The 24,513-nt window shown below is 49.1% G+C and overlaps 2 protein-coding genes and 2 long non-coding RNA genes across 4 annotated transcripts in view; 2 read left to right on the forward strand and 2 right to left on the reverse strand.

Annotated features, from left to right (window-relative positions):
* Nucleotides 1-24,513, reverse strand: part of LOC130391633 (small conductance calcium-activated potassium channel protein 3-like) — a 109,127-nt gene that overhangs the window by 18,521 nt on the left and 66,093 nt on the right. The window lies entirely within an intron of this gene.
* On the forward strand, nt 4,718-5,330 carry LOC130392215 (uncharacterized). The gene is made up of 3 exons (XR_008896987.1): nt 4,718-4,758; nt 4,898-4,968; nt 5,293-5,330. It is a non-coding gene; the product is annotated as an uncharacterized LOC130392215 (long non-coding RNA).
* Nucleotides 5,340-6,479, forward strand: LOC130392213 (uncharacterized). The gene is made up of 3 exons (XR_008896986.1): nt 5,340-5,469; nt 6,061-6,146; nt 6,369-6,479. It is a non-coding gene; the product is annotated as an uncharacterized LOC130392213 (long non-coding RNA).
* On the reverse strand, nt 13,489-16,511 carry rusc1 (RUN and SH3 domain containing 1). The gene is made up of 7 exons (XM_056603184.1): nt 16,498-16,511; nt 15,254-15,376; nt 15,077-15,153; nt 14,358-14,532; nt 14,018-14,123; nt 13,859-13,905; nt 13,489-13,772 (listed from the first exon to the last, which is right to left on the reverse strand). Exons 2-7 carry the CDS (start codon nt 15,321-15,323, stop codon nt 13,489-13,491), a joined length of 759 nt encoding a protein of 252 aa, XP_056459159.1. The 5' UTR covers nt 15,324-15,376; nt 16,498-16,511.

Genomic DNA, 24,513 nt, shown 5'->3' on the forward strand with positions numbered 1-24,513 from the left:
GGACCCGGGGAGGCTCGGCCGGCGGCGGCGGAGGGGGAGGGCCGGCGCCGGCGCAGGGTTCACCTCCGCCCTCGGCTGTGGCTGTTCCAGGTCTGAACGCAACACAAACGCAAACACCCACCAGCACTGCGACCTCAGCGAGGAGGAGGAGGAAGCGGAGGAGGAGGAGGAGGAGGAGAAGGGGGGGGTGCGGGGGAGCCCAGGGACAGGTCACAAGCCCCCGCCGCGGGGTGTACGTCTCGCTGCCGGCCGACGGGGGTAGGAAAGCCGCCAGGGACTCGCCGTGGCTGTGCAAGAAGACCGTCAGGGAGTCCTCCTCCTCGCTGCGCCCAGCGCGTCTCTCCCTTCCGAGGTTATCGTCAGATCGATTCAAGCCAACCCGCTCAGCTCCCTGGGGCGGGCTCCTCTCACTCTCCTCATTCGGGGGAGCTGGGGGGGTCTGGGACAGCCGTGGATGAAGAGCGGGCTGTTGGGGCGTCCGGATTCAGCCTGTCCAGCCCCAGCTGGAGCACCGCAGCCAGCAGTAAACACGCTGAGAGGTCAGAGGGGTCGGACCCGGAGGAGGACGAGGATGAAGATGAATTCCAAGACTTGCATCTGTATGCCGCTCCCCAGTCCCCAACACACATCAACCTGTTTCACCTCTGCTGCCATGGAAACGGGGCGGAAGGGCCTAAGAATAGGCAAAGAAGGTCTGGGTGTTGGAGAGACTGTCATGGAGGAGGGGGGATCTGGCCTGGAGAGAAAGACGAGGAACAGGTGAGAATCGCATGGCTGGATAGCTACATCGTTGTCCATAACCAACACAAAGACTCCCTTGCCATTCAAACTACTGTACTACCAGATAAGAAATACATACTGTACCTATGAAGTCCCTAATATGTGATTGGGCATTTTTTTGGAATATATATTTTGATTTTGGAGACAGAGAATGAAGAATACCAACTAGACTGACCCCAAATACGCTCAAAAAATGGGGTCATCAGTAGACAATTCATACAACAAGGATTGTATTGTCTTGTCCTCCACGCCCCATTGTATCAAAGGAATAGAGAAGGCCTACAAGGAAATGATGGGCACACATTTATCTTATCATAAAAAAAGTATAGTGCCAAGTAATTTATAAGCCAGATCATGTAAAGAATGTATTGGTTAGCCCCTGTGAGATCAGATTAATTATAAAACCATGCCTTTTAGGGGTATAAAGAAAGTGTGACATGTATTTTCTGAGTAATGGGTCTAGTGTCAAACACTAGAACCCACATGCAGTAGGGACATGCAGTAGGGAATATTCGCCTCTTTCTCCCCAGCGTCTGCACTAAAGGGCTTGGAGCGTGTTTTTAGAGGTAATCAGAAAGGAAATCAACCTTCTTTTTTTTATTGCCAATTTCAGACACAGCACTGCTGAGCAGGGGACGCATTGATATACACGCTTGTACTCTGCAATCTCTCTCTCTCTCTCTCTCTCCTCATCTCTCTCTCTCTCTCTCTCTCCCTCCCTCTCTCTCTCTCCTCTCTCTCTCTCTCTCTCTTCTCTCTCTCTCTCTCTCTCTCTCTCTCTCTCTCTCTCTCTCTCTCCTCTCTCTCTCTCTCTCTCTCTCTCTCTCTCTCTCTCTCTCTCTCTTCTCTCTCTCTCTCTCTCTCTCTCTCTCTCTCTCTCTCCTCTCTCTCTCTCTCTCCCTCTCTCTCTCCTCTCAAAAGCACCCAGCAGGCTGGCGGTAGGCATCCCTGAAGGAGGTCTGCCAGAAAAATACTATTGGTTTGTAACAATACCACCATACTTCTGCTGCTGCAGCCCAAAGCGACGCAGTCATTAGCTAACCACGAAGGCGGTTTATTTAAAGCCATGCCTCTGCTCCTGCAGCCCCGTTGGCCAACAGGGGCCCTGCCTGACTTGGGGGGGGATAATACGGAAAGAGCGGTCACGGGCTGCAGGGGAGGAGGGATCAAGGAGGAAATAGGGACCAGAGAGTACCGCTGGGGTCCAGACCAGGGATAAAGAGTGAATAGAGATGGAGGGTGGGGAGGGGTTGGACTACTTTTTGAATTAGCACATCTTTAAACTAATTTAGATGTTTAACTATTTTTTCATTCGTGTGCCCCCCTCACACACACACACACACACACACGGAAAACACACAAACGTTTTGCCCATTCACACTAATTGTTCATCATTATCTCCTGGTCGTGCCAATGTGCACCAAATTAGCCAAACAATTTAAGCTTGCAATAGCTAGTCCTTCATGCGTGGGGTGCTTCTCAGTGCGGGTATACCCTTGAAGATTGCAATACTTTTCTTCACTGTATTTGTGTGTGTGTGTGGTGTGTGTGGTGTGTGTATGAGCGTGTGCGTGGCCGGTGTTCGGACACAAGTCGAGCTTCCGGAAAATATGAGTTCAGAGGAAATGTCGTGACTCACCACCTCATCTGCAGCCCATGAATCAGTAGAGTGCGGCTTCTTCTCCTGTTGGCTCAGCCACTGATCCACATCTGTCTCCCTCTCCCCCACCCCTCCTCCCTCCCTCTCACACACGCTCACACGCGAACAGGTCACAAGGTGACCTGAGACGTCGGGGCCAGCAGAGTAAGGTGGCCAGCAGCAGCCTCAGCAGCAACAGACGGCACCGAGGTCAGGAAGAGAGGGGCCCGGGCGACCCAGGAAGTACCCCCTGCCCGCTCCTGTACCGACCTTCCACGTTGTCGTCCTCGTCACCGCACCGCCACCGCACCCCCACCCCCACCCCCACCACCAATCTGCTGCTCTACCTCCTTCTCCTCCTCCTCCTCCTCCACGTCTCCCTCTACCGCCCCACCGCAGTCACCAGAGCAGCCAGCGGCGAGGAGCCGGGGTGGAGGTTCGTTGGGGAGAGGGCTGGCAGAGCGCCCCGCGGCTCCCAAGGGGGACGGCGAGTTAGGCGCGGGGGCGCCAAGCGGAAGCGGTGGAGCCGCAAGAGGAAGAACGCCGACTCCCCCTGTCGTCAGAGTATATGAAACAAACTACACTCGTGGCGCGTAAGTCCATGTCTAACCTTGTGTAGCCAAACCCCCCCCCCCCCCCCCCCCCACATCTCTCAAGCTAACAGAGGATCTGTGGAAACCTTGTCAATAACGAGACCTCTGAAACCCCGAGTGGGCTCTTGATTGGCCACGAACATGGGGGGGAAACGTTCCAGGAACTGAGGTGTTCGGCTCAGTTTTCGCTCGGGTAACTCCATAGGTAACATTGTAAGTATGCGAGGTGGCCGACGGCCTCTCCGCCCCTTTCCTGTCCAACCCTCAAGCCCAGATCTCACCCCCACCCCACCATCAGACTCTGTAGGCGTGATGAGCGGAAGTCTGGCTACGCTAGATTAGCTCATGCCTTGAGACCCACCTGACGCAAGTGAGCGGCTGTGCTGAACTGTACTCAGGGATCAACACCTTTAATATTAACCCACGGCTCATCAGCACTGTGTACTAAGCCAGTGCCTTTTCCTCTCTATCTCTCCTTTCCTCCCTGTCTTTCTACCTCTCTCTTCATTCCTTCCTTTTAGTCTCAGCGACGATAAGCCCGAAAGCGACGATCCAGCACAATATTTAGACCAGTCAGAGACAGAGCAGCTGTCGCCCACCACAGCCATCCAATGGGAGAGGAGAGCGAAGACCTACCCCAGCAAGAGGTTCTTAAGTTCCGGCCTTTACTCGGACGATTACAAAACCACAGAGTGAGTTGATTAAGGCCACACTGAAATTGTCATTTATTAAAAATAAAAATGAAAAACATTTATAGCTTTTACCCTCATTTCTCCCATTATTTTCCACGTGTTTGTCAAAATGGGTACCGATAGTTACAGTGAGGCCGTTTGAAAGGTTTTTGAACCCCAATATCTGCAATCGGACTCAGAGGCATCCTTGTGCCAGACACCTAACCTGGAATAAAGACCGGTACATATATTTTTAGTAAGCTCTTCTGTTTTTTCCAGCTCCTCCACCGAATCCAACCAACCAGCCACTGCGAGTTTGGAGTGTACCGCGGGAGAGCGCGAGCACAAGCCTCCTACCGGCTCCACTTCATGTCGGTGCGTGTACAGCAACCATGCTACCATGGCCGGTCGGTGGTTGTTGATACTCTGTGTAACATTCCTTCCTAGCGTCAGGGGATTAACCGCGCGGTACGCCCACCCCTTGTGTCTCATAGGCAAGTACCTGAGGCTGAGCGGATCGATTTCCAGCTGCCCTATGATGTACTGTGGCTCTGGAGACACAACCAGGTACACTTCACTACTACTACTACTACCACTACTACTACCGGAGCCTCACGGTGGGCGGGGCATGTCGGACTCAGCCAATAGCAGCGGCTATTGCAAATCACGTTGCAGTGATTAATCGAAGTAACCACAGGGAGGGCGCTGGGGAAGGGGAAGGGGACCCAATGAGATGAAAAAAATTGATCTCAACAGTTAGGGAACCTTGTTAGTGCAGAACGAGGGTGCTACCGGTTGGTGTGTGACCGGTTGTGTGCTTGTGTGTTTCACAGCTGAACCAGCCGCCCGCGGTGCCAGCTGAAGAGGAAGAGGCTCTGCTAGTGAGTAGCTCACTTCCTTGTGATTGTGCTCAGTTCAGTTTGTCTGCTCCCCTGTCGTTTCCAGAAGGCTCTTTAACTCAGCCGGCAGTTTTGCTGTCTCCATGCTCTCTACCTTCCCACCTCTAATCTCTTCCTCCTGTTTCATGCCCCCAGGCCGGCCGAAGGGGAGAACAAGAGCGTCTCTCCATGAAGCCGTGAGTAAGAGTAAAGATATTTGCTTGCCTTCACTCTCATTTATTCCATGGTTCATTTAATCTCTCTCTCTCTCCTCTCTCTCTCTCTCTCTCTCTCTCTCTCTCTCTCTCTCTCTCTCTCTCTCTCTCTCTCTCTCAGGAGGATGGCTCTGGGGACCTGGTCGGCCTCTTCCCTCATCTGGAGATGGAGCCCATGACCAGCACTGAGAGGTAGAGAACTAGACGTTTACATAACACATGAGTTACTGTTTCCAATTATTTATTCCGTTTCAATAGGAGTTTTACTGCTGTACAGGAATCACAATGCATCAATACAAATGGGAAACATGTGTGCTTGGGGGTTATGTCTACATGTGTGTGCGTGTCTGTTTGTGTGGGTTTATGTCTATATGTGTGTGTGTGTGTGTGTGTGTGTGATGTGTGTGTGTGTGTGTGTGTGTACGCATGTGTGTACGCCTGTGCATGCGTGTTTGTGTGGGTGCCTGTGTGTGTGTGTGTGTGTGTGTGTGTGTGTGCGCGCCCTTGCGTCTCCAGGAGCTTCGTGGTGAGGCAGCGCGTTTTCCTGGTGAGGAACGGGGAGCTGGTGCGGGACAAGCAGATCCACCTGAGGATGGAGCGGGAGCGGCGAAGGCAGCGGGCGGAGAGCGACGCCGTGCACCGCCCCGCCAGCAACGGGGACCGCAGCAACATCCAGTCAGGTCCATGAAGCAAGTGTGTGTGTTAGTTTTTGTTCCTGTAGGCTGTGGATGCATGATGTATGACGTGTGTGGCTGAATTGTGTGTACACGTTCCTTCAAATTGACTGCACTTTGGGTATTTGTGTGTGTGTGTGTGTGTTTATTTCTTTAGAGTTTTTTTCACATGTGCGTTGCATGCAAATAAGTGTGTGTGCGTGTGTCCGCCGTGTGTGTGTGTCTGTGTGCCTAAGTGGACTTCGGTGCACGTGTGTGTGTGTGGTGGGGGAGAGTTGCGTTGGCCTCGTCCTCCTCCCCGTCTCGGGGCCTGTCCCAGTGTATCACACTCAGAGCTACCGGCCAAGTGCTTTTCCAACCACAGTCATCCTGGCGGCAGAAATGTTCCCCCCATTTCTGTCCGCCACCGCCGCTGTCCGTGAACCCGGCATTGATCCCGCCTTCACGGGAAACGGCGGAACCACACGGCCGTTTAGGAACAGTCGCCAGGGTGATCATGGAGACACATGTTAACGAGCTGTGAACACACCAGAGTCCGTCGCCGCCTGCGTCTGTTCTCACGGCTCCGAGCTGTCATAACTTAACGTCGAGTCCCTTCCTGAACCCACAGATGAGCCGCTCGGGTCGGCCGTCATCAGCAGAGACCCCCACAGCGGGACGCCAGACACCTCCGTCTCTCTCACTGCCTACCCTCATGTAAGCACACGCACACACGCACGCACGCACGCGCACACACACACACACAAAAACACACAGCTTGGTTACCAACAACTCGACCTGCCCATATTTCTCTTGATGGAAACCAAAAATGTAACTATTTTCCTTTAAGCAGGATACATTCCTAAGAGAAATGGGGGTGATGGAAATCTGCGAATCTGTTTGACTCCACATTTTTGGTTGTTTTTTTGCCCACCACAGCGAACCAAAGCCCAGAATAGAAGAGAGGAAACGGGAGAGAAAGACGAATCCCAGGAAGAAGAAGAAGGAGAAGAAGACAAAGACGACCAAGTTTGCCGCAAAGAATTGCGGAGGGAAACGACTGAACGACTTACTCCTTGCACTGCAACATTCATAAGCTTAGAGCCAGAGGTGAGACACGGAATGATCAAAACATTTTCCACTATCACCTATGCAGAGCCAGTGCAATCGTTTAACAGCATGCCTCAACCGTTCTCTAATGCAGGTGGGATCGCTCTGGGGGGATTTGGAGCCGGCCCTCGGGGATAGATCGGACAGAGAGGAACTCTAAACACCAGCGTTGCAATCCCGCCTTAAGGACTAATTATTGCAAAATGAAAGAGAGAGAACCGATGCATATGATGGTGAGGAAATCTATACGCAGAACACAGCCCAACAGTTTGAGTGTGGTGAACCCGGTGCTCTAAAGGGCATCATACCAACATTGAAACCATGGCAACGCATTCTTAGTCCAAGAGGCGAAGGACGTGCGAAGCGGAGAGAGAGCGAGACAGCGAAAGAGAGAGTTGACAGAAAATTGACCAGCTGAGATGAATTTGCACTAGTGCTGGATAGATGAAGCACACTATAGACTGCATGCTAAGTGGACACACTATTAACACACACACACACACACACACACACACACACACACACACACACACACACACACACACACACACACACACACACACACACACACACACACACACACACACACACACACACACACGTACACACACATTTGAACAGCCCATACTTTGGCACCTTAATCAAAGTCGTGGAGACATTGGTCAGTCGTCTGAATGCCATGCTTCAGTTCAGGATAAAGAGAGTATTCTCCCTAGCGGTTCAGACTAGTTTCCTCCGTGTTCTGTGCTTAATGTCTTTGGCCCAGATCACTGCGCAGGTGAGGGTAAGCAGAGACGAGAGAAGGGAGACATTTTTAACTATTTAGACAGTGCTTTGGTCCTCCTCAGTGCCCCACCCCCACCCTACCAGGTCTGTTATCCGTTACAAAGGGGTGGGAGTGGGGGGGCTCGTACGGGAAGGAATTTTGGCAATGCCGCAATAGAGTTTGTAACGAGGTTCTCAGAGGTTATATTTTAAAAAATAGCAAATGTCTAGTAAGGAAATGTACTCTGCATATTAATGGTTAGAAAGTGCTTGTTGTTGACTATACTTAGTATTGTTCTAGTGGGGGGAGGGGGTGTAATGTGTTTCTGTTTACTTCGGACTGCCTTGGAGAATGTTTTGCTCTTTGCTCTACACGGACCACAGACAATCAAAATGTTTTAAAGGGAAAGAAAAAAAATAAATAGAGGAATGTACCCAGAATGCTCTGTAAGTGCCATGTTGTACGATTAATATCTACGCAAATTGATGCAGTGTTTAAAAGCAATATTCCCTGTGGTAACTATTGACTATGTAACACCTTTGTTTTGTATTTTACTTTTTTTTATATTTTATTATTTTGCAAATGCAAGGTCAGTTTTCTGTACAGATAGTTTGCCAATGTTATCATAGAAAAAAAAAGGAAGATACACCTAGTATAGATATATATCTAAGTGTCTTATTACAAGTAAATGTTTTACAATACATATAGTTTACTACCTACCTATCCACAGTGGTATGTACGATTAGTATTATGAATTATATATTAGTACTCTCCGGATTAGTTGTTACTAAACAGAACTTTTGTTTGACTTAAGACGTTTTTAAAAATGACTGACTGATATAGTATCAGACATTTCTCTTTTAAATTGACAATGATTGTATATGAATCTTTTTATAGAATACATAATTTGTTTCGTTATTTTTATTTCAGATAATTTTATTTTTTGTGGGTCAGACAATCAATTGTTAATGAATTGGTTACCTTTTGTCAACGACAGTCTTTTAAGTCTACACTTAATTATACTGTGGCTTCCAAATAACAAGCCAAGAAAGTGCAATTTCTTTGACTGTTTACATGTATATTTCCCATTGTCCCTTTCTAACAAAAAGCACTACACTATTGCCAGTGGATGATTAACTTTATAGCAAAGGTACACACAATACAGAGTTATTTATATAGTTTGCATGAAATGTAGCCTTTGCCTCTTCCCTATGATAATGTGCATCTGAAAAACAAAAAGGAAATTGTTGATATCATCACTCAATGCCATTGAATGTCTGTCTAACCTTTTTGCCTCTATATCCACAATAAAAAAAAAACATTCTACTTCGGCTCCTAAATACGGGAAAACGTTTTTTAAAAAATCCGAAGCATGGCCTCGGTGCGGTCGTGCCGCCATGGAGACGGTGGACGTATTTATGATTTCTCCATGGAGGAAACTGCCGCAGTGAAGGAAAATAATTAGCTCACGCTAACAGTGCTATCTAGTGGCGTGAGGCGAGAGCGCGTGATCGCCTTGTTGTCCTCCATAATGACCCACAATAGAGGTTATCAAAAGAACACCAGTACAAGATGTGTGGTGGGGGAGGGGCCGCTTCTCCCTGATTGGCTGACGCCACTCTCCTCTCTGCAGTATCCTCGGACACGCTGGGAGGCTCTGGCTGGACTTCAAACCAGACACATTACACGTATTTCATTTTCAGAGGAGGACATGGGACATGTAGTGGAATAAAACTCAATGCAGTTGTTGTTTTTCACAGCTATACCTTGACCTCTGCCAAGTCCGAGCTTGGCAGCTTCCTGTCCATTCAAGCAGCCGTTATTCAAAGTGCATTCATTCCAATAGACCTGCTCAGCTTTTTCTACCTTATTTCTTATTACAAAAAGACAAGTGAATCTACGAATGAGGACGCAGCTTATCTAGTGCGCTGCCTGGACTGCAGAGCACTAAAGGAAAACTAAAAGGGATTCCAGTGAGGTTGCTCAGGATTAAACGATATGCTGAATGACTGAATAGTAGAGAGAGAGGCAAAAAACAAGTCAAACAGACGAGTGTTCGTTTGGTTTTCGTTAATTTATTTAGTGTATTTACAAACAAGCACATGCAGAAGCTGGACAGTGATTGATACTATATGGGCACTGTAATATACACAACAGTAGGATACAGGGTAGGACTAAAGGGCAGGCTACAAGACACCATGGGGAGAGAGAGAGACTAGGAGCAGAGAACTAAGAGAAACACATAACCACTGCCACACACATCTCCACACAACAAACACCAGTGAAAGCGCAGATGTGAATACACAATGGAGTCACTCTCCTCTGCGCACATCTCCACACACACACACACACACACACACACACACACACACACACACACACACACACACACACACACACACACACACACACACACACACACACACACACACACACACACACACACACACACACACACCAGAGAGATAGTTAGAGAAACAAAGAAGGTGACAGCTCTAGTTTTATCATTCAAGAAACCTCAATACCAATATATTGCACATCCAATAAATTAACGATTTTCTAACAAATAAATTCTGGATATAAACTTACATTTGGAATTTACACTTTGAACCAAAAAAAGAAAGTTTTTAATTACAACACAACTAAGATGTGTAAAACATTTGTAATCGTAGATGACTTATAGATGAATTATGCATGAATCTTGGATTCAACATAATGGCAACAGTAATGCAAGCTTGCTGTGTTTCACCAAGTACTTTAAGTCTTTTGCACTTCATTTTAAACTAATGCTACTTATACTATTTCCCCAGACTGTTGCTGTAATGACAATAATCTCATGCTACATGGCATTGGCATAAGAACATTGGAAAACCATCAGGGACTGATGTTTAAGGGGCCAATAAGCTGTTCTTGAGCATGAATCTCGTCAGGCAACTGTAATGTTTTGTTTATGTCAAAGTCATGGCATCAATTGTAGGCATTTTATCTTTTTTGTGAATTAAGTTAGACTTTAAGTCCTAATATCTTTTAACACCAGGCTTCAAATATGAACTATGTCCAGATTGAATGAAGACCAGGGCATAAAAAAAAAAAAAGGAATGACAGCTAGCAAATCTACGAACTAACAAATTAAAATACTGCTTATAATTAACATTCCAAATAGAACATTGAATCACTTGCACGTGTTACCACTTCTACTACCACTATCATTAATATAAATTATCAGGATGACCACTCATGGTCAGTAGAGGTAAATATGACCGATGCCCACTAGGAGAAGACCAGCCATCATACAGTTAGGCTTTACAGTAGCATCCAGTCACACGCACTGCGTCGCCCACTGCATCCATTTCAGTTAGAAGACCAAATTAAAGTTGCCATGTTAAATCAAAGCCTAATTCAGTCTGGCGGCCGGGGTTTAGGAGAGAGTAGAAATGACTGAGCTTCGAGAACAGCTACAGAGGTTACAGCATATTGGCATCCGACAGTACTCAGTATTCTGTGATTATATACGCATGTATGGGCTAAGATAGTTCCTTGCATGTGTTGCAGTCAGTCAAAGCATTCGTAGCACGATACAATGCAAAGTGCTTATAAAGGTATGAGCCTAAGTTTTACAAGTCTACGTGTATATGGGATTGCACCATTGCAACAAACAAAAGCAGGATTTGCTGGATTTCATACTCATAGACACACACACACAAACATTTCATATTTTCCTTGCATGTATGACGGCCACCGAGAGAGTGGCTGCATTTTTTTTTTTCATTTTGGACGATGTAAACAGTAGATCAGAACATTTATTATCCTCGACTCGTGAATATTGTTCCTCTATCTTTTTTTCAAGGTCGATGTGATCAATCTCTTTTTCTCCCCCTTATAATTATTTCTCTATATATATTTATATCTTGTGTGTGTATACATATTATATATATTTTTTAAATAGTAAAATATATCAGCAGGACGATGTCACGACACACAGGAGCCGGTGTCAGCGGTGGATGGGGTGAGGGGGTCGTCAGATCACACAACACAACTACTGGTTCACTACATCACTACTGTCACTCAACAGGGACCCCTCGCCCGCCCCCAAACCCTCCTCTCCCCCTGCACATCCAAATTAAACTTGCTACCGCGCAATCAAACTTCAACCCCATTGAGAAGTGAGTTACCCATCTGAAAGTAATTGGATTTGCCCAAAGCGCACTTTGTCTGTGCACATCACTCATTTTCAGATGGGTGGCTGACAAGGGGAGTCTACACATTTAAAAAGGGACACGCCACCCAAACTGGGGAGAGAGAGCGACTCGCTCTCAGACAGGGACGCTGCTTTCCTCTTGAGTCATTACTTCAGACCATCTGCTATCCATTCAGGCGGGGACAGAGAGCAGAGTTTGCTCCAGATGCAAAAAAAACGCGGAACAGATGGTGGTGAAGATGGAGAACACCAGCATCACATTAAAAACCCAGCGTGAATTTTTCTCCTCCAGAGTAGTAGCGCATCATTATCATCATCATCATCATCTCCCGGCTATACTGCCCCCTAAAATATTTTTTTTTGCATTTGTTTTTGTAGATTTTGAGGGGACTGACAGTAGTGATTATGTGGCTGGAGTCACATTATAAGTGAGGTGTAGCCAATCGGTACCAGCCCCTCTTGTTCTCCCTGACGACAGCGAATCCAGTCCTGGTCCACGCCCTCCAGCACCACCAGCTCCTCCCCCTTCTGGAAGCTGAGCTCGGACCCCGTCCCTGAGTGGTCGCACAGCGTTCGCACTGACCTGAGGGGGATCAGAGCCTCATGTTTCACACAATGTTCTCAGCAACCACAGAAGACTCGATACTTTACTTAAAAACGAAGCCATTCCTTCTCCTAGCGTCTTTTTTTACCTGAGTGGCCGTGGTTTCTCCATTATGTTCTGTGTCTCCACCTCTTTGGCCTTCTCTGGCTCTCTCTCCGTCTGAGGCTCCGGCGCCCTCTTCAGTGTTGGCAGGGAACTGCTGCTCACCATGCGTGTCAGTGCAGTGACCCCGGGGCCCAACCACTGTGAGGGACGCCTGCAGAGAGACCATCAAAGATAAAACTCTATTACTATACAGTACAACCATTACAATAAGCTCCATTAATATACAGTACAACCATTACAATAAGTTCCATTGATATACACTACAACCATTACAGTAAGCTCTATTAAGATACAGTACAACCATTACAACCATACATAAGCTCATTAATATACAGTACAACCATACATAAGCTCTATTAATATACAGTACAACCATTACAACCATACATAAGCTCTCTAAATATACAGTACAACTGTTTGGTGGAAGCTTTTTTCCATGCACCTTAAAAAACCACAACAGGATAAACACTAGCAATGTTAATACTATGCTTTGGCAATTAAGCGAAACATTTCTAGAGTATGTGTAATGGCTAAAAGGGGCTCCCCGACCCTTATGAACTCGTCATTAGGGTCGTGGTTCCCCTTATGAGTCCCTCTCATAAGGGTCTCCACTACACCATTTTATAATTTAAAAACAAATCCACTAAATCCCACGCAGCCTAGCAAAGCATTTTTGCAGGTACGAGGTAGAGACCTGGCTTGATCTACCTGGTGTGTGTCGGGGGACCCACGGGGCTCCTGGCACCTTTGGTGGCTCCGAAAAGACGGCCCAGCCCCCAGGGGACGTTGTTAGTGCTGTCCACCCGAGGGAAGTCACTTCCTGTCTGGGAGTAGAGCTCTGTGCCTTCCTTCCCCTGGATCTGGCCCGCGGGGAGACTCATCTCAGACAGGTTGCGACTCAGGCGCCCTCCCAGGCGCATGACCGCCTCCCAGCTGTCCTGGATCACCTGCGTGCGAAGGGGACACGTTACTGCAGCTCGAGGTAAACCCTGAGGTCTGCAGGCTCCGAGCAGCTCTGCGGTGTACCTGTCCGGCCTGCTGAGTGAGGCTGCCGTCGTCGATGGCAGGCGGGGGCAGATCTCTGATCTCCTTCTCCTGCACCCACAGGAGCTGGGGGCTGGTGCGCTTGACACTCACTGGGTTCTTCAAGGGCGGCGCCTCCCTATGGGGGGGCATCCCTGATCCTTGATCATCTGAACTGGCCACGGATGAGGAGCTGGTTTCACTAGTGGCTTCCTTGTGCTCCGAACCTCCCAAGTCAAGCTTGGACAAGCTCTCAAGATGATTGCTGCTGCTGGAGCTGCTGCTGGCCCGGTCCCCCTTGGACAGGAGCCCCTGGGGGGAGAGCCTGAAGCCCCCCCGCATCCTGAGCGGGCAGGCTGGAGAGCTGAGGGCTGTGGTTGGCCGGCTCCAAGTGGTGATGCTGGAAGAGAAGGTCGAGGTTGAAGGTCAGGAGGCTGAGCGGCTGCAGCAGCAGGAGCAGCTCTTCGTACAGCGTCTGGCCCGCCACGGAGGACAGCCGCATGAAGGAGGAGGGCTGGTAGAACGTCTCCAGCACATCTGGGAGGAGCAAATAGGTCCTGTTTAACTTACTGGAACATCTAAGGAACCATATTTGGGGGGAGAGGAGCGAGAGGAGGACGTACCATCGCAAGACTGGAGGTGAGACAGCCAGAAATCAAGAAGCTTGGTACTGAAAGACAGAAGGAGAGGATTGAAGAGACCAGGAGAAGACTGCGTATGAGTACTGAACTAGATATCAACTGGACTACACACGTCAAACAGAAACAATCTGTGGGACGTACTTCAGCAGGCCGAAGAGGAAGGCGTTGAATCGCTGTTTGCTCTGTTTCAGCTGGGGAAGCTCTCCAACTCTGACCTGGAGGTTGAACACGGTCTGGGTGTTGGGGCCTATGGGACACAGGGAGGAGGGGAGAGAAAGAAGCTAAGCGGATTACAAAGAGAAAATAACAGGCCTTTATTGGCTCTTCAGCCCCAATCAATATCCAGCCATTACTCTGTTTGTCCTGCGTTCATTTACCTTGGAAACCAACACGTATTGAGAGACACCGTGGGAAAGAGACACGAGACAGCGAGGAAGAGGAAATGTGTTGTCATTTCCCGAGGAAGAAAGGCTTTCACTACCTGGCTTTGTTGAGGCCTGGACCAATCCCCAGGCTGAGTTTGGCCTCCTGCCTGCAATCACATCACATTGATGGGGCTTGAGGCCATCCGACAGAAGGCCGTGCAAGGCCGGGCAGAGGCACTGCAGCACCAGACGGCCGAGGGTTGGGTTGACACTGCTGTCTCCCGAGAGAGCCTGGAGGAGGAGGAGGAGGAGGAGGAGGAGGAGGAGGAGGAGGAGGAGGAACACAGAGCCGGAGTGGACAGATGGGAAGTGAGAGAGGCGAGATGGGGAGGGTGTGGGGATTCACGAGAGAAAGAAAGGTAGTGTATAGGACACAATAGGGATGAGGAGGAGGAAGGACAATGGGTTAACAGGAACCTAAAGTAAGTACACAAGAGAACCTAGTGTTCTACAAGGTTCTCTAAGGAGAGTTGAATACTGTGCTATTTGCAAGAGACTGAGACCAGAAGTGTATATAAAGATTCAGATTCAGATTCAGATTCAGATTCAGATTCAGATTTATTGGCCAGGTTTGCGAACAAACAAGGAATTTGACTTCGGTCCCTTAGCTGCTGAACAAAAAATAAAGATGCAGAACAAGCAGAAGAAAGAACATTTGAACAATTAAATATAAAAATCAGAATACACAGTACCAAAGATTAGTCATAATAGTGATCGGAATAAAAATCTATTGCTGAAATGAATCTAAACTTAGTTACAGAAGGGTTAGTCTCACCTTCTGAACCACAGTCCTAGAGGAGCTGAACTGGGCCAAGATGGCTTCCACTGCCACGCTCACCGCACTGACAAGAGCTGGGGAGCACAGCAACGCAGCCTTCAGTTAGACAACCCAGCTGGCAAACCAGAAGAACAAGGGCCCACTACACGGGGACACCCGATCTCACAGACGTACCTTTCTTCTCCTGCAGTAAGACGGAAGGAAGGCCAAAACCTCTCACCGGGATCTTGACATCTTCCCCCATCCAAGAGGAGCAGTCACTCTGGGTAGAGCCAGCGAACGAGACACTGTGGACCGCTGCCATGGAGAGTAACCAGGGTGTTACCACAGAGTCAACAGCACTGAAGACATACATGTTAGTAGCATTAATAAAAGTAATGCAAGTTAAGCCATGAGATGCATTGGCGAAGCCAGGTAGTAGCAGATGGTACAATTCAGGTCAGTAAAACATGAGCAAATCCGGGAAAATAATATAGCATTGCATCGCCTCTCAGCACAGGCTGAATCTGCATCTGTAGAGCTGACGTTTAGAAGTGGTCTAGAGGAGATTCTAGACCCTTGATTGCGTTTACTGTAGTCATGCACTAATCTCAAAACACATTCTGACAGGGTACGATGCATCTAACACAATGCCAGTTGTTCAGTTATCCACGCACACACGGACACACCAGTGCAGGTTTAGGGGAACATTATACTGGATGCAACATAGAGTAAATAAAAAGGTAATATACTTAAAACACACAAAAAGGGCAGAAATCATTTATATGCTTCTATGAATATTGTGAAGAAATATGTTAAAGTTATATAAAGGCATAACATAAAACAGAAATGAACAGTGCATTAGTTAATCATGGAGGAGATTAGAAAATGCTTTTGTAGAAGGATTCCATTTCAGTTAACATGATTTTGAATTAACATGATCATAAAAATCTGCTTCAATAAGCCTGCTGGGGTTGGCGTGAAATGAGTCCATTTAGGTACACCATGCAAGAACACATGACAATGGAAATTATATGGAAACATAGATGAAGAATGGACGGACTAAAGGAAGACATTCAAAAGTAATCAACAATAAGGAACAATCCAGAAGCTCTCTGTTAGCAACAGCTGCTGCTTTTCCCTTCCCAGGACAGTTTGCAGATTTGAAAAGGCTTCCACAAAGTATCATGTGACCAGCAGGGAATTGGCTTTTGACGGACAACATGGCTGTACTTACCCCATTCTTTCAAATCTGCAAACCCCCAGGGAAATACAAGAGGGGAAAAGCATAAGGGCTTCTTTTCAGAGTAGAGACACACACACAGAAAAATCCCCAAGATGGACAGACAGCCATGCATGCAGGATGTCAGACAGACGATGCGCAAGACATATGGCAAAGAGAAGAAACCAAGAAGAGAGAAGAGAGAAAGAAATCTTACTGGACGCTCTTGGCTTCGGGGGAGCCTGTTGGCGTTTAGGGGGGCGGGGAGGGGCTGTGCTGGGCGGGGGAGCGCGGGGGGGGGGGGGTGGCTGTGCGGGGCGGTATCGGAGGGTACAGGTAAGGGTAGTAGAGGGGAGCGGCGAGGGCAGGCAGGGTGTGCGAGTGGGGACAGAGCGGGGAGCTGAGGCCTGAGGCATCCAGCCCCGGAGGCAGAGCTCCAGGGCGACGGGGAGGGGAGATGGCTCCGATGGGAGAGAGGCGCGGCGGGGCCCCCCTGTGCAGAGGGCAGCTCTTAGGGTGGTACAGGTAGAGGCCGGGGAGCGGAGGGAGCTCCTTTGAGGCCCTTGCTGCGTGTCTGCTGCCGTCCGGGGAGGAGCCGTGTGAAGGTCTGTGTTTGGCCGAGCTGCCGGGGCACGGGGGCCCGCTGGCTGCCGTTGGCGTGCTGGAGTACGTCAACATGACGTCCAGGTTCTTATACGGCGTGGAGCAGCCCGCCGCCTCCACGCTGCCGAGGCACACGACGCCACGGTCAGGGGGCGAGCCGCCCCGCTTCTCTGACTCATTACAGTACAGCGAGTCAAAGTGACTGACGGGGTCCGACTCAGCGTCGTCCTGCGTCAGCTCCCTGTTGATATGTGAAGCGTCGGCACGGCGACGCGCCGACTCTGCATGGCGAGGCCCGGCCTCGCTCACGTGGGTTGCACCGCGGTCGACTACAACGACGGGCCCCCGATTAGAGGGGACACAGGGGTCACTCAGGCGCTCCGCGTCTGTGGCGTGGTGATAACGGGGTGTGCTGCGGCCAGCGCTGCCGGCGTGGCTGTGGGGTCGGGGGTCGGCGTTAGGCCGGGGGTCGGTGTTAGGCGTGGGGGCAGTCTTGGACCAGGTGTCGGTGTTGGACTGGGGAGCGGTGTTGTGCTGGGGGTGAGTGTTGGGCTGGGGGTTAGTGTTGTGCTGGGGGTTAGTGTTGTGCTGGGGGTGAGTGTTGGGCTGGGGGTTGTAGTAGCCGGGACGGTAGGGCGGTTCAGAAGCATGGAGGAAGTAGGGGGAAGCCGGGGGATAGTTGCGGGTCTGGGCAAGGGACAGTGGGGGTGAGGACACTGGTGGTCAGAGGTAACAGGCAGGCAGAAGGGGACGGGTTGGGACGGGGACGGGGACGGGGACGGGGACGGGGACGGGGACGGGGGTAAGGGTGTACAAGCATGGTCATATGAGGGACAGGAGAGTCAGAGACAACCGTTGGAAACACCCAGGTGGAATGGAAGAGGTGGAGGGTGGCAGATGGACAGGAAGGAGACAGAGATGGAGAGAATGTTAGTCCACAGAGGAGATCCATGGACACCTTCCAATAAAACAACAGTCTTCGTCTCACGTCATGCAGTAATGTCATGTTTAAAGGAGGATGAAACTGGGATGTCCATTGATTTCTGCTGATTATCAATTTCAGATTACTGCACATATTTCCTCTGAATGTCCACCATTCAGGTTTCGTTCAATTAAGTTTTGCTTTGATTTGAAAACATGAACAACAAGAACAATAACTTTCACAAGCGTGGAGACAACAAAATCAGACATTTCCATATTGTTCCACACTCCTTTAACAACATTTCAAGCCGTGTGGTTTCTGAATGCATATTGATGCGCACACAGGGCATGAAATTCAATGGAGATGAATGAAAGTCACAGCTATGATCTTTCTGCAGTACATCTTCTGCCTGGATAGCATCAGTGAGCAGTGGATAACATCAACGTCCGGGTGATAAACCTATTTCCTTTACTCTGTGTGTAGCTTTCCTCTTCCTCTCTCCCCACCAAACCCCCCCTTGTCCTCCCTCCCTCCCTCTCCCTCCCTCTGTCTATACTGCTGAGTCAGTGGGTAGAGAGCAGTGGTCTGTTCTTTCTGCTTAGTCACTGGGTCTATCTTTGTTCTGAGGCTGGAAATACAAACTCAATTACAGTGGGTCACCTGTGAACCCTAGTCTATTGGAAGAAAAACAGGCTAGAGGGCAACCATACCTTGAAAGAGTTCCACTGTCAGTTTAGTGAAACTAACACATGATACTTCCTGTTGCTGCTGCAACAGCGCTCAGTAATTGGTACACACACAAGGACCCACCCTTAGTGTTCTTAAAGGGCCACACACCTTTTTTGAGCACAAGTTACTCAATGGTTACCTTCATTGTAGCAAAGGAGGAGGTAAAATTGAGAGCGGGATGAATATCGTAAGAGAGATTTTAACATTTTATATTATTTCCTTACTTCCTTTTTTTCAGTTAAGTTAAGTTTAATTGGGAAATGCAATTTCAGAATCAGAACGTTTATATGTCTTTTTTTAAATCAAAACAGACCCATTTTCTGGCTTCTCCCCATTTTGAGAATAAAGGGAGAGTGGGCTACCAAGAGAAACTAAGGAAAGAGAGAAACAGCAGTAGAAAAATGAAATGGTGACTCACTGTGCTATATAAATAAGAAATATACTGGAGGTAATGTGCGACTGAACAGATAGGAGAGGAGGAGACGATGGGGCAGAACAGCTTGAGGTAGAGACAAGGAAAGAGGGAGGAAGTGATCGATCAGAATATGATATGGCTCGGACTCCCATAGTGGGCACTACTTTCCCTTCGCACAATTTGACGAGATGATGAATAATTGAATAAGGCAGAGATGACATCACATTCCAACAACAAGAACCTCCGCCTTCTCCTCACAATGCCTTGCCATCTCAGAGAGAAAGAGAGAGAGAGAGAGAGAGAGAGAGAGAGAGAGAGAGAGAGAGAGAGAGAGAGAGAGAGAGAGAGAGAGAGAGACAGAGAGCGAGCTGTTAGGTCCTCTCTCCCCCTCACTCTCCATCTGTTCATCTCCATCATCTGCCCAGCTTAGATTTGATGCGCGGTCCAGACTGCATTTATTGCAGTCTTAAGTTACTTCGATGAATCTCCTTGTTGGAATATTCTCCCTGTTCAGACACAGGCAGTAGGGACTGGCTACCCTGGGCAGTCCCTACATACACTCGCGTTGGATAAATATCCTGATGTCTCATTTTATTATTATTATTATTATTATTATTGTTATTATTCCCCATCATTTCAACATTGTGATTGGATCAAAATAGAACGCTTTGCATTAAAACTATTGACACGTTCAACCACGACCACGACACCACCTTTGTACGCACACTCTCACATCGTTATCTTCTGACCAAATGATAATAATCACACTCACGTGCAGTTCTGGATTCCAAAGTCCTCCCTCCGTCAGCTCTTCCCCTCACCTCCACCTCGGTCTCCGGCTCCTTGGCGCTCTTCTCCGCACCCCTCAGCCCCTCCCTCTGCTTCTCCCTCTCCTCGCCACTGGTCCACAGGTTGCCGTCGCTCGCCGAGCAGCCCATCTTCTGCGTGGCGCAGAGCTCCGCTTGCCTGCCCTCCTCATCGGCCCTCTGCAGCATCTCCTTCAGTGCGTCCATGGATGTGAGCGCCGGCGGGGGCTGCATGAAAAAGGCCTGGGCCTGGGAGGTGTACTCCCACTGGTGGTCGTCCCCGTGCACGTCCTTCTTCTCCCGTCTCCACTTGAGGTTGTAGAGGATGTCTGGGTCGGGGGTGATGATGGTCGGGTCCGGCTCTGGGTCAGTGATCATCTTGGTTTGAAGGCAGTTGTTGCGGCTGCGAAAGCGTAGCTCCTTAAAGGTTGTGACCTTTGGGCCCAACACGGTAGATGACCCTGAGGAATACGTCAGCTTCTTTGGTGTGTCCACCTCAGCATTTGCCATCTCCAGGGGTTGAGGCAGCAGTTGGGCTTCCTTATCAGGTGTGAATGCGATGAGCCAATCAAATCTCTCAGGCCGTGCAGAATTGGCTGAAAGGGTACAAGCTTTGGAGGGGGGCAGGGATGGAGGCACAGGGGGGAGGGGCCGGGGAGGCGGAGGGGGAGGAGAATCTGAAAGGGGAGGGGAGAAGTTGAACGTTTCGGTGCTGTAGTATGCTTCAGACATGAGCCCAGTGGTTCTCTTCCTTCTTCTGGCCATCTCTGTGAACGAGGTGGTTCTCAGTGTGTCGGGGCTCCCATCTCCCTTCTTTCCTTCCCTGACTTCTATCCTTTTTACTGCATCCAGCTCCTCTTTGTTGCTCCAGGCATCTCTGATGACGGCCACATCGCATTCTACCCCTTTGAACTGCCGTATTTCTTTGGCCTCGTTAGACCTCAGAGAAATGGTGTGGCCGTCCCCCTCCTCCTCTAACTCTCCCACACAGTCACCAAGCTCTGGGCTGAGTTTAAGGAGCTCGGCCTGGGTTAGCCCCGCCAGCATCAACAGCTTCCGAATCTCCACATCTAATGCATGGAAGGAGGGCGGAGGGGGAAGAGGGGGTGGTTGTGGTATTTCAGGGGGAGAGCAGGAAGCCGATGAGCAGGAGACTGAGATGGTCGGCGGGGGAGGCAGAGGAGGAGGGCGTGTGGTGGGAGGGGGCAGAGACAGCGGGGTCTTCTCTTGCAGGGCCTGCAGATTAGCCAGCCGCTGAGCTTCCTTCCTGGCCAGGTGGCGCCTCCGAGGGGGAGGGATAGGAGGAGTCGGGGTGGGCAACAGAGGGGGTAGTGGAGCCGTGTAGAGGGTCAGGTATGGAAGGGGCTGGGAGGCAGGGAGAGGAGGGATGGATGGCGGAGATGGTGGAAGGGCTTTTTCGCACCGGAAAGTGGAGAAGGTGGGGGACGAGTTTGGGGAGAAGGTGGAGAAAGTTGGCGTGGGGCAAGTGGAGACAGCGATGGAGGTGGTCTCCCTGCTTATGTTTATGTAAGTGTGGAGGTCAGAGTTCACGCTGGCGTGGCGAGCAGGGGGTTTGGGGGGTCTTGGGGGCGGATCGACGGGGGAAGGAGTGAGGGAATCCGAAACCACAGATTCATCACAATCAGACGGCGCAGTGAGGTCCACGCCAGCATCAGAAAACTCCTGAGACTCTGCCAGTGTTCCTCCACGTCCTTTATACAACTTCCAGGACATATCGATGTTCCCCATTTCGTCCAAAACATCGGAGAAGTCCTGCTCTTCGAAATCTGCTAAATCGAGATCTTTCTCATGCAGCCTGGCGATGTAGGCTAGCTTGACCTCCCGGTTGACCTTCTCCAGGCGATCGAGGTGGTCCAGCCGATCTCTCAGGACGTCCCAATGCTGCTCCCCCTCCAGATCCCAATGAGCCGCCTGGATCACCTGACTGAAGCGCTCCATCTTTCCAAACTCCCCTACCGATTCCAAGAAGTCCAACAGACCTAGCTTGGTGACCTCTGAATCCAAATGTCCATGCCCCGTGTAACTCTTGGCTCCCAGGTAGTCAGAGGAGGGGGATGCTGGGGCAGAGGGATAGCCTTCATCAGGGGAGCAGGCATCCAGAGGAGAGCGGCATGCTAGGGGGGAGATATTGCGGTTGAGGGGAAGAGATGGAGCAGAGAGGGCAGGGGGGGGGCGTTCAGGAGCTGGAGGAAGGGGCTGTTCTTCAGGGGTGCCCAGATCATCTTGGCCATGAGACGAGCAGAGAGAGGTGGAGAGATCCGCACAGTCGGACTCCAGGTCAGAGCAGGAGCTGATGGAGGTGGAGGATGAGGAGGAGGACGTAGAGAGAGACAGGTCTAGCAGGGAGGGGGGGCAGTCACAGCACGAGGGGACTAGTGTGTCATCATCATCTTCATCATCGTCATCATCACCCTGATCAACATCCAAATCAATATCCCCACTGCTGTCGTCCTCGTCTTCCTCTTCGTGTGGCTTTGCATTGTTCTTGTTGTCCAATTCAACACATTTTTCTGCATTTTTACCCTCATGCTCTATAGCAGCAGCAGTAGCTGCAGCAGCACAGGATGCAGCTATGGGCTGTGGCAGGGCCTTTGAGGGGCTAGCCTGGGCCCCTTTCCCTTCTTGCCTCAGTGCCAATGGGGGTGGAGGTGGCTGAAGTCGCATTTGATGTCTAAGAGAGATGGCGTTGTTGTTGTTGTGGTTGTGGTTAAACATGCTGTTGTTGTCCTGCGGAGAGCGGCCATCGCAACACAGGCATGGCAGGCTGGGCTCATTGCAATTAGGATCGAGGGGAAGGAGAGGAGAGGGGGGAGCGGGAGGAGGAGGCGCTGGAGGTGCAACTTTCGCCGCCGCTGGTGCACGTGCACCTTTCAATTTGGGTTTAGCTGGATTGGAAGCCGCGACACCCTGTTTCTTCAGGCCCATCCTGGCCTGGGTGACCGGCGTGCGGGGCTGCACGCCCGCCCGGACTCTGGTGTTTTCTGAAGAGGCTTTTGTGGGGCGTCGCGGGGAAGAATTGGCGATTGTGTTCATGTTTTTATCCTCCCTCCGGAAACCAGGGCCATGGGACTTTGGCTCTGCTGCAGTATTAGTCCGCCTGCTTGCCTCAAGGCGCCGAGGCCTTGGCGGCTGGGAGGGACGGGCAGAGGATTGCATTGTGGAATCTTTTTTTGTGCTGATCAATTATTTTGTTGCTATAGAAACAGGGCTTCTAAAGCTGGCTGGAGAGATCCGAACGGTGACTGGCCACGACGCTCACATCATGGCCTTAGTCCTAAGCCCCTGAAACATCAGAGCAGACATACAGTCAATAGGAACGAGGAGCTTGGCCCCAGTGCTCAACAGGGACATTCTTGTTGTTCAACACACGTTTCGCCTTTAAAAAGAATCTTTGAAGTTTAACTGATCAGGGCTGTTCATTATGGCTCATTATAGATGGGCCGTTAACGCTGCTCTTGGCTTTTCTGTTTCAGCATGAGCTGTGTCCCAGTTGTGGGAGAAATAAGAATGCTGGAAGTAATAATTTTCACTCTTAAATGACAATGAAAAAACAATGCTCATACACACTCACAATACGAGTGTTTTTTAAGTATTAGAAATATGAGCTATCGAAAATGTTTATGGCAATGCATTTTGCATATACTTCAAATACCATATATTTTATATTTATTTAAAGAATACACATAATTGGCTAAATCATTTGTTTGTGTTCAATAAATACAGAGGTTATACAAATATTTTAAAATGCCCTTTGGGATGAGATTCATATCATCTTAGAGTACCATATTAAGCGCTATATAAATTTCATTTATTATTATTATTATATCTATTCATCAACAAATCCATATATATATCAATCTAGTTCCCTTTCTACCTAAAGTATGCCTACATATTGAACATGCTGCTAGTAAATTGTTTTATGAATGTCTGTTATGAATAAAATGTTGTCAATGCATGCTACCACGTAGATAGATAGTTAACCTCATATATCACCATAAAGATATCAGAGAAGAAATGTCATACTCAGCTCACAATATGAAACATAAATTAAATACAATGTCAGGTCAAGACATCCCTTTGGAAATTGTTGACATTTTATTATTAATCACCCATCATCCTGGCTAGCTATTCTGCCTCTTTGAGCGATGGCGTCAATGATATATATATATATATATATATATATATATATATATGAGAGCCAAGCTTTTGAGAAATGCTATCGGATGGGTTAGAGCACTACCTAAAATGACAAGATGCACAACATAAGTGAAGCGTGAAATAAAGCAAGCAACCACATCGCATAACGCCAAGGCTCTTTTGGACAAGCATATAGCTACAGAGGCGTATTGCTTGTATATCCCCTCACACAGTGCCCTTCAAATCAGTGAAGACTATACATCACATAATGCTTGATTACATAGGCCATTTCGTCGGAATGGCCATTATGAACTGGCTCAAGCAATGGAACAAGGTAGCTCTACACAGCATAGCAGCCTTTTTGATTTGGGACCATCAAACACAGCCAATTTGGTCGTACAATTATTGATCGGAAATGAGCACTGGAGACTGGAGGATGGAGACTGGGGGCGGGGGGGGGGGGGTAGTACCTTAAGCCGCATCGCCCTGCCATCTAGGCCCATCCACCTCCGCCACAAAATAGATGTACACCCAAAATTAATATCACATTTCAAGTTGATGTGAATAATAATACGCTATTAAGGAAGGATTTACCCGGGG

This window comes from Gadus chalcogrammus, chromosome 11 (assembly GCF_026213295.1).
Source record: "Gadus chalcogrammus isolate NIFS_2021 chromosome 11, NIFS_Gcha_1.0, whole genome shotgun sequence".
Lineage (NCBI taxonomy): Eukaryota > Metazoa > Chordata > Actinopteri > Gadiformes > Gadidae > Gadus > Gadus chalcogrammus.